The sequence below is a fragment of the Chaetodon auriga genome, chromosome 9, assembly GCF_051107435.1.
Source record: "Chaetodon auriga isolate fChaAug3 chromosome 9, fChaAug3.hap1, whole genome shotgun sequence".
Classification (NCBI taxonomy): Eukaryota; Metazoa; Chordata; class Actinopteri; order Chaetodontiformes; family Chaetodontidae; genus Chaetodon; species Chaetodon auriga.
In genome coordinates, this window is record NC_135082.1 from 19,377,713 (window position 1) to 19,392,446 (window position 14,734).

The 14,734-nt window shown below is 41.8% G+C and overlaps 2 protein-coding genes across 2 annotated transcripts; one reads left to right on the forward strand and one right to left on the reverse strand.

Moving 5' to 3' along the window:
- Positions 1-1,113: 1,113 nt before the first annotated feature.
- On the reverse strand, positions 1,114-4,969 carry mcts1 (MCTS1 re-initiation and release factor). The gene is made up of 7 exons (XM_076739487.1): positions 3,035-4,969; positions 2,832-2,914; positions 2,135-2,287; positions 1,936-2,033; positions 1,719-1,852; positions 1,470-1,537; positions 1,114-1,381 (listed from the first exon to the last, which is right to left on the reverse strand). The coding sequence occupies exons 2-7, from the start codon at positions 2,840-2,842 to the stop codon at positions 1,300-1,302; spliced, it is 546 nt and encodes a 181-aa protein (XP_076595602.1). The 5' UTR covers positions 2,843-2,914; positions 3,035-4,969; the 3' UTR covers positions 1,114-1,299.
- On the forward strand, positions 4,679-14,704 carry cul4b (cullin 4B). Its single transcript, XM_076739482.1, has 20 exons — positions 4,679-5,150; positions 6,461-6,576; positions 6,677-6,780; positions 6,905-6,974; positions 8,175-8,248; positions 8,342-8,504; positions 8,730-8,819; positions 9,802-9,884; positions 9,971-10,038; positions 10,138-10,256; positions 10,350-10,542; positions 10,647-10,751; positions 10,834-10,944; positions 11,063-11,148; positions 11,935-12,042; positions 12,150-12,263; positions 12,356-12,461; positions 12,548-12,720; positions 12,800-12,952; positions 13,477-14,704. Exons 1-20 carry the CDS (start codon positions 4,679-4,681, stop codon positions 13,570-13,572), a joined length of 2,604 nt encoding a protein of 867 aa, XP_076595597.1. The 3' UTR covers positions 13,573-14,704.
- Positions 14,705-14,734: the final 30 nt, after the last annotated feature.

Sequence of the window (14,734 nt, forward strand, 5' to 3'; positions counted from 1 at the left end):
TCAGTCATAATCACGCTCACATGCTGTATAAATGGAGACGGCACTAGTGAAACCTTTGGGCACACCCTCTCATTCAATGTTTATTTTAGACACTGAAGGCGAATACTGAAGACAGCAAAACTATGAGATAACACGTATGGAATTATGTGCTAAACAACCTAAAAAACTAACCAAAGCAAAATGTTTCATATTTTTGGTTTGTCAACGTAGACAATTTTCACTTTGATGACAGCTTTGCACACTGTTGCAGTCACCTGCCTTTCCCTGTGGAGGAGGCCACATCACCTGGTGCAGCACTCCGTCTTGGTCAAACAGCCTTTCCACATCCTGGAGGTGTGTTTTAGCTTAATGTCTTGTTGAAAACCAAAGAATGATCCCACCAAACAAACAAACCAGATGAGATGGCATGTTGCTGCAGAATGATGTGGCTGCCATGCTGGTTACTTGAACCTTGAATTTTGAATAAATCACTGACAGTTTCCAACCAGCAAACCACCTCAACACAGTCACACCTCCACTTCCATGCTTCACGGTGGGAACCTCATATGCAGATACCATCCACTCACCTTCTCTGCATCTGACAAAGACACAGCAGCTGGAACCAAAATGCTCAAATCTGGACTCTTCAGACCAAAGTAGTCTACTCTTTACACCAACACTACCTCTGCAACACAACTGATGGTCTCAAACACATTAAGAAGGGAAGAAATTCCACCAACTGTTCACAAGGCACAGCTGTTAACTGCAAACTATTCCAGGTGACCACCTCATAGAGCAGGTTGAGAGAATGCCAATAGTGTGGAAAGATGTGATCAAGGCACACAGTGGTTACCTTGAAGAATTTAAATGATAAAACATATTTTGTTTTGTTTTCCACATAACACAATGTCGGAAATAACAATTAAAAAACAATGAATGAGACGTTGTCGAAGCATTTGACTGGTTCAGGCTACATCACTATTCAAATGCATTAAAACCAGGTAATGAAGGTTACTCTGAAGTAATTAATACCATAATTTTGTCAGGGCTACCATTTGATCAAACTCTAAAACCATTGGCAATGCAATAATGTGGGCATATTCAACAGGATTAAATGTAAAATACCCATTGAGATTAAGGTTTAAAGCAAGAACTTTGTTTTATTTGTGCATGATGGCGATTGATTCAAAGCCTCCAGCAGGTTACACAGCTAAGTCCGTGGGTGTAAACAGTTGACTGGCAGCTCATGCCTCACTGTCAAGAGCTCCACACTCTGTGGGGGGGTGGGGGCAGGGGCAGGCGTCGCAGGTGGTGATATTGTCATTTGTATGTTTTCATGTGCCACAATCCGTCATTCAGGTAGTGAACGTTCTCGATGCCGATTCCCTTGTTGACTTTTTCTCTGTTTACGAAAGACAGAGTAAGATCAGGAACAAAGTGGACATTTTGTAAATGTAAAATGTTTACAAAAATAAAAACAAAAATCCTACATGCTTTCTGCAGACATCTTCATTACACCAACACAAAGTGCATGTTGTTTTCCCTCTGCCATTATGGCCTGCATCCACTTGTTAAAGACAAACTCGTAGGGAAGTGATTTCAAATTTGGAAGGAAAGTGACATTTTTTTTATCTTGAAGTTGAAAATGAATATTGAACTGTGGAAGAGTTTCACAAATAATATTTAATAGTGCTAACGTCAAACAGGTTCCATGTGCAGCATCATGTACAAAAGGATACAACCACTGTGTCAGCGCCAGCCGGGTAGAGTTTAGCACCTGGTGACGTCAGCCCGGGGCACATGATGTTGGCTCCACTTAAGACAAATTTAATGGCCCCTTTGTCTACTTGCTGGTGTGGAAGAATGAAAGGATCTATGGAAAGAAAAGCAGAATTTCTTATCAGTATGGGAATATTCAGACATGGTCACCCCCCAGCTGACATGAGAAGGTCTTACATTTATGCAGCAGTCTGAGAGTCGGGTAGAATGGTCCTTCTCTCTGTCTGAAGAAGAGCAGCTCTCCATTCACGGTAAGGATTTCAATGTGTTCGTGGCTGTGGGAGGAATAACAGTAATATAACCTGCAGAAGAAAATCCACTGTACTGAAAACACATTGCATGTGAGACCCTTGAAAAGAAAAATGACAAGTCATACCATCTCACTATTTTGACAGGGTCCTTTTTTGGCATTATGTGATTTAGCCATGTCTCAATGTCAGGAAACTGTTCCACCAGCTGATTTTTGATGCCTTTGATCACTGATGTTTTCAGCTGGATACAGTTGGACACATTTTCCTTTTCATCAAATCTGAAACAGGAAACATGCACAAATGCAGGTTGACTTGCAGACATTGAAATGTTTTGTTTGTATGAATAGAATTCTCAACGTCATCTCAACACACCCTGAAAACTGAGATACTGTTTTAGCTTTGCAGACAAGAAAAGTACCTTTCTGATGTTGTGATTCTGAATTCAATCATATGATCTTAATTTTCAAATTGGAAACATGCTTAGCTGATGTGACATGTGCCTGGATGTTGCCAGCTGTCTTCAGATGACGCGACTTGATTTTTGGATTTAAGGCAGTTTTGTCTAGAAACGTGAATGAATCATCTTTAGATCACACACCACCGACGAGATTTTTTTTTTTTTTTTTTTTTTTGACAAAACTAGTCGGACGTAAGCCTGATCTAAAATAACAACAAATGATCTCACAATATGCCATAAATCATGATCTGTTAGTCTCATTGACTGACCATCAGCCTACAACAAACTCGGAAGACATGACTGCTCATCAGTTAGCGTTAGCAAGTTAGCTGTGGTTAGCTAAGGGTACAACATCAGCCACGTACTTCTTAAACATCCTCGTTGGTCGCTGTTACCACGTTCCTCAGCTGTGACGAAGCTTGTCCGGATTTACTGCGTCAGCTCGGCTCTGGTAAACACAAGTAAACGACAAAATAAAATTCATCTATCAGTAATGCTACAGCAATTCCACGCCAGTTTCGCAGTGGAAGGCCAGTGATATGCTATTACGTCACTTTACGACACTTACTTGCGAGACACGGCAAGTCAGGTCGAATTCGATTATGATTGGACCTTCCACCCTCTTCTGTCACCTAGGCAACTTCTGTAACTGAAACGCTTTGGCTTCCACGGTCTCACAACAATGATACGTTATAACAAACAAATGATACGATACAACAAACAAATGATATCATAGTTAATGTCAAGGCTAGTTTCCATGGTGAGAAAGCAGTATTCATGCCCTTTGTTCGTTTCTTAATTTGAACAAACAAATAAACAAACACATCAGTGGACTGTGCCCTGAAAGATATGTGGGAGTGTCTACATAGATGGTAACTAAAGTATTGTTTTTTTTCTTTTTGTCTCTTAAATATTGATTTCTTACAGTATTGTCAGTATTGCTATAATATGTAAATTCCTGGAATTTTCCAACCGCGAATATGATATTTCCAATGTAAAACAGCTGAACCACAAATAACATACTTCTTTTAATTTGTGCTCAGAACAAACCAAAGTTGTGCATGTCCACAACAATCATACCTGTAATCCATATCAATTTTAAATCTACCCTTTTCAAGGGACGGATACACTTCTTATAGGACACACATTGTATTACAGTGAGCAGCAATAGACTCCATAGACTGTTCACATTGCATGAAATAGAAAAAAAAATATGACCATAAAGGAAAAATATATACAGAATAATAAAATAGGCAAATTAAAAAAAAAAACATAGGAACATTTCAAAAGCAAATTTAAGCAAGCGAGAAAAAAAAAATAAGAGAAAGCAAAAGCAGTAATAATGATGTGGATCTAGATGTAGTGGCTATGAAACATGGGATATAAAATATGGAGCAGTATGTAAAAAAGAGAACATTGTAAGAAGTGTAATGTAGTGTGAAGCAGCTTTCTCACTGAAAGGAATAGACCAAAAAACGCTATAATAATGGACAAACAGATGCAATCTGTAATAAATCTGTCATTAAAGTTTTGTTTTACAGTGTTAACTAGAAAACATTTATAAGAGAGTAAATATACATTCACATCCAATAATCAATATTTTTTAATTATATCATTTCATTTACGTTTGGTGAGGTCTTGACCCGAAAAATGACGTCAACCCTCGCGGCCATGGCGTTGACGTGGCGCCATCTTGTGGCCAGAATAGTAACAACAGTGAAGTGGGTTAAAAAAAAAAACACGCTGGTGCAAAAAGTACTTTTGTACAAAGTACTTCCGGTGGGGTCACCGACTAGCTTTCACGAGCGAAAATTTTCTCGTGTTTACCAACGTCTGTCTAACTGTCATGTGAGCCTGTTTTCGCTTTAGCTTCATTTCTTCTGTAAATAATTTCTCTTCACGGCCGCTTTACTTTAACCGCTTTCACTCAACGACTTCACAACGCGGCGCGACAAGCGAGGCAAAAAGAGGAAGCAATAGCCAACCATCTTTCTTCTTCTGCCAGCAATAACAAGAAAGAGACCAGGCTGGACTCAAGTGGAGCTGTGTACTTTGCAATTTATTGTGTGTTTTATACCGGATAAAGGACTTGAGCAAAAGCTCTCCGTGTGGAGATAGATAAAGGCTCTCGGACACTGAGCTCATCCCCCGGCGAGCCTGGAAGTTTCGGATCAGAAGACTGGCTGTTAAGAATTAGTATTCCCGTTTTTTCATGTTTCCAACAGGTTTATCTTCCCCTAATCCCCCACCACCGCCAACCCAGGAGGCTAGACCAGCGGCTACTGATGTCAAAAACGAAAGCGGTAGCATCACATCTCCGAAGAAGAGGAAAATAAACGGCTCCGAGAGGGACGACACCACTGACACGATCTCCTCTTCGCCTCCCAAGAATTCCTCCTCCTCCTCTTCTTCCTCCTCCTGCTCTCCCACTCCGCTGCACATTCAGAAGAAGTTGAGGTTTGAGGATTCGGTGGATTTCATTGGACTGGATGTGAAAATGGCTGAGGAGGCTGCCGCCGCCGCCGCCGCTGCTGCTTCGTGCTCCAATAACAAAAGCAAAGCCGTGTTCCTGTCCGGTGGCGTGGGACACCATGCAAACGGACTGACGAAAACCGCAGGATCCGGCACCTTTTCCAACAGTAAACCCGGTGCTGCCAAGAAACTAGTCATCAAGAACTTCAAAGGTAGCAGATCCACTGGTGGATGATGTGATTCAAGCTCCAAACTAGTCACTGACAGCAATATGCAACTTAAACTCAACTGCTAACAAGCGCCCAGGCTCTGTGATGCTGTCCTACGTGGTGAAATTGGGGTATCAGACTACTAGACTGGCTCCTAAAGGCTGCATTACAGTTAAAAGCTTAAAATATTACAATCAGTGAACCGTGGATGGCTACCCGTTTGGTTATCACGTTGATATTACTGAGAAATGTGTCCTAAATGTCTCAGATCTTGTCTAAGTTATATTTCCTTGACTCTCACCTTGGCAACAAAGATGTGCCAATGCTGGGATGCCTGTTAGTTCAGTCAGGAGACATTTATGCATAAATATAATGGATTAGTTAAGTGGAGACACTCATTGCTCATTTATCAAAGCTGAAACAAATACATAAGTTCACAGATAAGTTTTAAAAATCCTTTTAGGAAATCCTGATCAGAGCCATGGCAATAAATGGTGTTTATCATGTTTTTGCCATGTGATGGTTTGATCTCCTGATATTGTCTCAAATCTCTGTGGACCAAATGAACAAAACGGAGCAGAATTAAGAACAGAATTAGTTGATCAAGTAGTTTGATGCGTAAAGGAGCTCGCTTTGAACATCAGTGTGATTATTTAATGTATCATTTTGTAATGTGGGAAAACATCCAGATTCTTATTGTGACGATGATTTCAGCCATATTTAATGAGAACAAATCTCTTTGTCAAAAGAGATCTGAGAACAAGAAACATTCATCGTCAAACAATCACACAGCCAGCGTACAAGAACAAGACATAAGCAATCCAACAAGCAATCCAACAAGAAATAGAGCGAATAGAAACTATTAAAGTAGTTAGAAAAGCACATCAGGTCATAAACATCTCAGAATAAAAGAAGCTCATCACTCGAGGGCAGTTTGCTCTTCATCCTACTGAAAAGCTGCACAGTACCTGCTGAGGTTAGCCTGCGCGTATGAATATAATATCCAAGGTTTAGGAGGTATTGCATTGTGTACGTCAGACTCAGGATTAGAGAGGAGAGATGTGCAGTAATTCAAAATACTCTTTATACAAGAGTGTCTTGAGATGATGGTTCATTCTTGTCAGTAATGAACATACTGCTCGTGTTAAAAAACCCAAATCTTCACCGCTATACTTTAAATAGAAACAGACAGTTGTTTTGAAGTAGCACTGGTGACAAAGCTTCACGGTCCAGCGCGGTCCACTGTGTGTCGCTGAGGTCCTGCCAAAGTTGACACAGTTATCAGAGGAGTTTGTGTTTTGTTTTGCTCGCAGAAAAGCCCAAATTGCCCGAGAACTACACGCAGGAGACCTGGCAGAAGCTGAAGGAGGCGGTGGAGGCCATACAGAACAGCACTTCAATCAAGTACAATCTAGAGGAGCTCTACCAGGTATCACTGCAGACCGGCCGACCTCTCAGAGGACGCTCACCGAAGCCCCTCGCTCATACAGACCTTTTTGACGCGTTGTTTTTGTCCCCCCCCTCCCCAGGCTGTTGAGAACCTGTGCTCCCATAAGATCTCTGCCAAGCTTTACAAACAGCTGAGGGCCGTGTGTGAAGACCACATCAAGGCACAAATCGATCAATTCAGAGAATATCCTTTACAGTTTATCTTCAGTCTCTGTCACTCCCGTCTGTCATTACTCTTGTATCGCCTTGTGTTCATTTTGTAGTCATGTTGCAGTACAGCTCTTTTTTTGCCTTAACGCTGGTCATACGGATTCCCTGGACAGTGTGCTTTTCCTCAAGAAAATTGATAAGTGCTGGCAGGATCACTGCAGACAAATGGTATGTTTTGTAACTTTAAGAAGTGGGAGCTGTCATGTCTGTCAAAAGTCTGTTAACATAACCCCACTTTCCGTGCAGTCTGTTTATAATCAGAGTTTCATGTTTAAAGGGGTATTCCACTGATGAAGTGTTGTATTCCCGTAAAGTTTTGCGACCTGTGAGAGACATTTTAGAAAAGACGCCGGGCTCTGACTTCCTGTGTCTGTGTCACCCTGCCTGGTAGATGGATAGTCTTGCAAATATCACCGCCTTATGCATATGCAAGGGCTTCCCATCGGCAAACAGCACAAAAGAAAACATCAAAACAAATGTCATTTTCAACAAAAAGGTCACTGTCAGTGTGAAAATCTGGGCTGTAGTTCAGTCTGTCAGCCTGTCACATGGGACCAACAAAGATGATGGCGATGTTTATGAAAATATATGTGGAGATGTGTTTTAAACTCCAAACCCCAGCTTGTAACACGGCGTTATGTTGAAAGAATTCAAAGCCCAACTCGCACAGGACTATTATTACCAGGGGATCTCATGTGGTTTAGAAATTACCTCCCCATGTCTGTGTTTAATAATCAAAGTCTGTATTTGAATCTACTGACATTATCCCCCCGGATATGATATCGAGGCTCTAAATAAAAAAATAAAGAAAATAAAGTGCTGGCTTCCAGAAGCGAAGCGTCTGCTCTTCAGCAACCACATTAATAATATAGTTTACAGCTGTTTTGCCCACTTTCTGCATGTGTTTCGAGCATAAATACACATTTGCAGCTCATTTCGATCGAGTAACAGATTGTGGCTGTATGTCAGCCTTTTGTTGCTCCTCAACGTCTCTGTCATCACTCATTCTAAACGTCATTACAGCCGCTCTCACGGCTGTTCTACATATGAGCTGCAATCAAATTTCATATTTGTTCAGTTGTCTGATAACTGAAAACAGATGTTTTTTTTAGAAAAAAAAATACAAGCTGAAATGAAAGATGCTGTTTTGCACAGGGATGATGTTATCACGTGACCTCTGGGTTTGGCGGAATATGGTACAGGCACATGGGATTAAGATCACCTCCACAATTATTCCAAATTACTCGACGCAAAGCTGTTTTCACAGAGTGTGAAGGAATGCCCCTTTAATGTGAATCAAACAAGAACCTGATTAAAAATGTCGTTGGTGCTTTCTTCTAACGGTGAATGTTTGTCATTGTTTCACAGATCATGATTAGGAGTATATTTTTGTTTCTGGACCGCACCTATGTTTTACAGAATTCAATGCTGCCATCAATCTGGTGAGTGGCCGCTGTTTTTTTAGCTGTTCTACGAATACTGTGAGGCTGATTTCTGTTCAAAGTGGGTGTTGAGCGAGCTGCTCTGGTCTGCAGGGACATGGGTCTGGAGCTGTTCAGGTTCTACATCATCAGTGATCTGAAGGTCCAGAGTAAAACCATCGACGGGATCCTGCTGCTCATTGAGAGGGAGCGAAACGGGGAGGCGATAGACCGCAGTCTGCTGAGGAGCCTGCTGAGCATGCTGTCTGACCTGCAGGTGACCGACCGTTTCTTCATTATGTTAACGGTGATGCACGCGCGAGCGTCCGCTGGCGTACATCTGTGTTTGAAATCACCTGCCTTTTCATCCGTACCACAAGAAAAGTGTGACTTTGGCAGCTGCGTTGTCTGAGATGATCGCTCGCGCAGGGGTGTGATGAGTTGTCGGGTTCCTGTTGACAAATGGCTTTAATGAAACTCGTGTTCTCTCCATCCCTGACAGATTTATCAAGACTCCTTTGAGCAGCGCTTTTTGGAGGAGACTAATCGACTGTACGCCGCAGAGGGACAGAGGCTGATGCAGGAGAGAGAGGTGATTTATGTGACCCTTGTTCTCGGGGCCCATTTAGTTGTTTTTTGCCGTATTTTTCTTATTTCACAGAAGAACTGTCGAAATATGAACAATCCGATCACACTGTGTGCATCCAGTGTCCGTGCTGGAATTTCATAGATAGATTCACTGTTCTGTTTTGATGTTCAAACCTAAATAGTGATCAACCACACAGCAATTCAGACAAGACCACAAACAGCAAGAAATCAATCATAGAAGTTGACTTCACTGTCTCCAGAATAAGCTGGGATGCTGAGTAAAACATTAATGAAACTGATAATTGGCTAATCCTTTTTGACATACTCAACTGAAACAGTACAAAGACAATATATTTAATATCTTGCCTTGTAAAAAACATTATTGGTAACACAGTTCATTTGCTCATGATTTCATTCTGCTTTCATTTACGTCTGAAACGGCACCCCAGCTTTTTTAGAATGGAGTTTCTATGTTTGTATGAAAAGGTCTCATGGCTGCTGCTGTTGGGTGTGCTGGGGGTGGGATGGCTGAGTTACAGCCCGGACTTTTTGACGGCAGAGGGAGATATTTCAGCATCCTGACAGCCTGATGTATAAAGCTGTCATGCAGTCTGGTGGAGTGAGCTCGGAGGCGCCGGTGTCTTCTCCCAGATGGCAGGAAGCTGAAGAGGCCGTGTGAGGGAAGGGTGGGGTCACTCACACTGCTGGTGGCTTTGCTGGCGATGCAGGGGTTATAGATGTCCAGGAGGGAGGTGGGGGTGAGGCACCAGCGATCCTCCCCACGGTGTTCACTATCCTCTACAATTATTATCAGAATGAATATCATTCTTATTAAAAGTTCTGCTGTATTGAAGAAAAGCACACGTGAAATGCAGTCTTGGGTGTTCGACGTTGTTGACACCTGCTGTATCTTTAAATCAGTTAACATTAAGAGACCACAGCATGGTATCACGTTTAACATCACTGCTTTTACCCTTTTTCTGTAGGTACCAGAATATCTCCATCATGTCAACAAACGCTTGGAGGAGGAGGCTGATAGAGTCATCACATATCTAGACCAGAGCACACAGTGAGTGTTAGACTGTCGCATTCAGTTTGCAGTTTAACACTGACAAAGGTGGATTTGTAACCTGAGCCTTTTCCCCCCCTGCCCAGAAAACCACTCATTGCTACGGTGGAGAAGCAGTTGCTGGGTGAACATCTCACAGCTACTCTGCAGAAAGGTACAGAGCAGTGAATACTTTCTCTTGATGTATGCATCTTGAAAGAATGAAAGCAGCCAGAGCTCTGACCTCCGACTTTCTGTTGTTTGAAACTTCCAGGGTTGACTCACCTGCTGGATGAGAACAGAATTCAGGATCTGTCTCTTCTCTATCAGCTGTTCAGTCGAGTGCGAGGTGGCGTTCAGGTCCTGCTGCAACACTGGATAGAGTACATAAAGGTATGATGTAGAAGTCAGAAGATCATGCATGATGGGTGGTTTTCCATATTCTGTTGCTGACCGTTTGCCATTGTCCTGAAAATCAATGTCAAGGCTTTTGGAAGCACAATCGTAATCAATCCAGAAAAAGACAAAACAATGGTGCAAGAGTTGCTGGATTTCAAAGACAAGGTGGATCACATCATCGACATCTGCTTCATGAAGAACGAGAAGTTTGTCAACGCCATGAAGGAGGCTTTCGAAACATTCATCAACAAACGGCCAAATAAACCAGCTGAGCTCATAGGTCAGTGGGTGTTTTCCCCCCATTCATAACTGCTGCATCATCAGTAAATGAGCAAAGTCATGATCGGGAAATAAATTGTGTTATGAATCTATTTCTGTTTCCAGCAAAACACGTGGATTCAAAGCTAAGGGCAGGAAACAAAGAGGCAACAGATGAAGAGCTGGAGAAGATGCTGGATAAGATCATGATCATCTTTAGATTCATCTATGGTAATTTTACTGCATTTGCCTCAGATTATGATTGTTTTCTCCATGTGCTTGTTCTTAATGGAGTAATGTGTTTCCATTGTAGGAAAAGATGTGTTTGAGGCATTTTACAAGAAGGATCTGGCCAAGAGGTTGCTGGTTGGAAAAAGCGCCTCTGTGGATGCTGAAAAATCAATGTTGTCAAAACTGAAACATGGTCAGTTAAATCCCTCAGTGTCACTGCTTAACACACACAGACACCCTCAATGTGAACTAGATGACAGAATGGGAATCTTGACACACGCTGACCTGTGACCTTTTGGGCATTTCCTCAGAATGTGGAGCAGCGTTCACCAGCAAACTGGAGGGGATGTTTAAGGATATGGAGCTTTCTAAAGACATCATGGTGCAGTTCAAACAGGTGCGAACGACAATAGTGGGTTCAGTCCCTAAGACCATCCGTGTGATACGAGTATTACATACGTATTTATGTATGGACTGAATGTATGGATATGTGTGTGTGTCTATGTATATTGTGATATGAAGTTATTGTATTTCTACAGTTGGCGATGTTTTGTGGCTATTGAGCTTTACTGCCTACTACTAGATGTTATTTATTCCACCAGAGCCACACACCCCTCTTAGCAATGTTAACAAGTGAAAAATGATTTGTGTGTCTGACTTGTGATTCGGAAATGCTCTAAAATCTAATGGGTTCTTCCTTGACCTGTGTTGCAGCCATCCACCAAGTTTAATGAAAATCAGGCCCGTAGTTTTTCCGTAATCGTGCTGGCAGACAAACGGACTGAAGCGAAAACATAACCGTCTTTGTGGAGGAAACAAAAGATGTCAATGTCAAAAAATGTCAATTGAAAAATTCTCTTGAATAATTTATTTCTATTTGCAGTCACAACAAAAGATAAAGTGATTCTCACCAAAATAAGTTTCCATAATTGTAAAATTCCTCCTTTTATTATCTTTATTTTCATTCTAATTGTAACAAACTGCAATGTTTTGGAATCCCGTCAGTTCAAACTCATGTATTTATTACTCAGACTGGACGTCATGGATCACATTTCTCCATCTCACTGGCACCTGAAGCCGAATGCCCTCACCAGCACAGCTCTTTTGTCGATGACCTAAAGTGATTAGTTAGAGCAGGAGGTGGCAGGTGGGCGTCACATGTGTCTCGTTTGTGTTTCTGTAGTATATGCAGTGCCAAAACATTCCTGGCAACATCGAGCTGACGGTGAACATCCTCACTATGGGTTACTGGCCAACCTATGTCCCGATGGAAGTGCACCTGCCTCCTGAGGTTAGTGCCGAGCAAACACTGAAATTTTCGGAACGTGTTGTTTTTACAACCTGCCTTGCAATAAATATACTGAGTGTTGCTTTGTAACGCCTGTTACCTTTGTCCAGATGGTGCGACTGCAAGAGATCTTCAAGACCTTCTACCTGGGCAAACACAGCGGCAGGAAGCTGCAGTGGCAATCGACACTCGGCCATTGTGTCTTAAAGGCAGAATTCAAGGAGGTAGATGCTGTGACAGATCGCTAAGAATGTCCTGGTGTGTTTTGTTCGGTCAGAATAAAGCTTAGTGCTATTGTTGTTCTCTTTAATTGGAGGGCAAGAAGGAGCTGCAGGTGTCACTTTTCCAAACACTCGTGCTGCTGATGTTTAACGAAGGAGAGGAGTTCACCCTGGAGGAGATCAAACTGGCAACAGGAATAGGTCTGTATGATCACATCAAAGTTTGAATGTGGCCACACGTTGATGAAGGAGTACTGGTCTAAAACACTGCGTCTGCTGGCTTACAGAGGACAGTGAACTGCGCCGGACTCTGCAGTCGCTTGCGTGTGGAAAAGCACGCGTCCTCACCAAAATCCCAAAAAGCAAAGATGTGGAGGACGGAGACAAGTTTTCTTGCAATGATGACTTCAAACACAAGCTCTTTAGGATCAAAATAAACCAGATCCAGATGAAAGAAACGGTACTAGTATTATCTTGTATTACTCCCCTGGTTTCAAGGCCTTGGAGGTGAATTCTTTTAACCAGTCGTTTTCTCTCAGGTGGAGGAGCAAGCCAGCACCACAGAGAGGGTCTTTCAGGATCGTCAGTATCAGATTGACGCTGCCATCGTGCGGATCATGAAGATGAGGAAGACTCTGAGCCATAATCTCTTGATGTCTGAGGTGTACAACCAGCTCAAGTTCCCTGTCAAGGTGAATAGCACAGCACTGAAAAATGTTTCATTGATCTATAAGGAGCATGAGCATTTAAATTCTCTACTACAGTTGCTATGAAATGGAGACACAGTTTCTAAATGCACTTACACACATCTTTGACATTTTTATGCTGCTACGTCGTGTCACCAACTGACCTGCAAATACATTAATACATTATTTTTTGGGGGGGGCAGTTTTAATTTGATAACCTTTAAACCTCTAGTGGGTTGGTTAGGTGAAATCCCTTGGCTGAAATTTCAATAAGTACTGGCTGTTTTTGGGTGTTATTTTGTAGAAGCACCCTCCCTGCTAACAAGCTAGCAAGGGCCAACAGAAGATCCAAACTGTCTTGTACAATAAGGGTTTTTGTATAGTAAGTTACCCTGGGGAGGTGGCATGGCTTACATGAATAAGCTTTTCACTGTCAGTACTTCTCACCTCCAAGCATAAAAATAACCAGAAATGCTGGCAAGTGCCTCGTTTGTTAACCCCTGCCTCCTCTCTGTGCTCTGCTCTTTCAGCCTGCTGACTTGAAGAAGAGGATAGAGTCTCTTATTGACAGGGACTATATGGAGCGTGACAAGGAAAACCCCAATCAGTACAACTACGTGGCTTAGAAAAAGTGACAGAGAAAAAGAGATGCAGATTGGTCCAGTCAGGCTGAGATGATCAGTCTCTTAATCTTTTGCTCCAGGGGACGTTAACCATTATCATCTTCAACCCAGCGACCGACAAGTGAATGGATACTGCTCCACAGGATTTTTGTCAGAGGGCTTGTGATCCTGTGGACTGCATGCCCATTGAAAAGAGAATATTGTCCATGTTTCTCAGTGCCTCTGAGAGAGTTGGGCTACCGTGGACAGACAAAGAAGACACACAGTTGTTGTTCCGTTTGCTCTTTTTTTTTTTTTTTTTTTTTTAAATGGGGAGGAAAAATATTTATTTTCAAACTTAGATTTTTTTTTTGTCCAGTTTGAATCAATATGCTCTTTGTTATCAAGTCACTTTTTTTTTTCTTTTTGTTCACTCAGTAACCCAAGCAAACGCTGACACACTTAAGAAAGCTCTAAATGTTGTACCACACGTCAGAGAGAAAAAGGATAAAAAAAAAAAAAGAAAAAAAATTAAACTGATGCTTGTTTCTTCAGTCAGTGTCAAATGTGGAACTATTGGAATCACATTCATAGTCGGGAACTGGCAATTTGGGAAATATCAGTGTCAAATGTGTGATCCTGCAGCAAAGTTTTACAAGTTTTAAGACCGCGTAGCCATCAGATAAAGCTGTGATCCTGAACACGCGAAGCGTTCAAAGCAGAGTTTGTGCCAAAAAAAAAAAAGGAGCACTTCTTTTTGTTATTCAAGCTGCTAAAAACTCTTCAGTTGTACAAGTATATGCATCTAAGTTTCTCTTTGTTCTGTCTTTGTATGTTTTTGTACATACTTCACAAAAGTGACATTTTAAATGATCTCATCTGACAGTCAACTGCTTTTTAGGTTTTTGTTAACCCTTAGAAAGTATACTAAAAGCACAACAACAAAAGATCCCATCTCCCATCATCGTACCACACACATACACTATATTTTCTTTTTGTATGTCTCCCTGTGGGGCTTGCAGGCCTTGCTGAAAAGTGGGGGGAATGGGAGTGGATTGCCTCAACATGAGGAAAAATATGATTGAGTAGACATGCCCTTGTTTGTATGAGTCTGTTAGATTTATTGCTAGAGATTAAAATAACTGTTTCAATCGGGTTTTCTTTTATTAATCATTGATTTGGCAAC

Bases quoted from the DNA above. Each gene is read 5' to 3' on its own strand.
- mcts1 (XM_076739487.1), bottom strand. The intron at 1,853-1,935 runs GTAAGACCTTCT...TTCTTTCCATAG, and splicing joins TCTCAGACTGCTGCATAAAT to ATCCTTTCATTCTTCCACAC. The intron at 1,538-1,718 runs GTATCCTTTTGT...AAGTGGATGCAG, and splicing joins CTGGCGCTGACACAGTGGTT to GCCATAATGGCAGAGGGAAA.
- cul4b (XM_076739482.1), top strand. From the start codon at position 4,679: ATGTTTCCAACAGGTTTATCTTCCCCTAATCCCCCACCACCGCCAACC. The intron at 6,577-6,676 runs GTATCACTGCAG...CCCCCTCCCCAG, and splicing joins ATCTAGAGGAGCTCTACCAG to GCTGTTGAGAACCTGTGCTC. The intron at 12,462-12,547 runs GTCTGTATGATC...GCTGGCTTACAG, and splicing joins CAAACTGGCAACAGGAATAG to AGGACAGTGAACTGCGCCGG.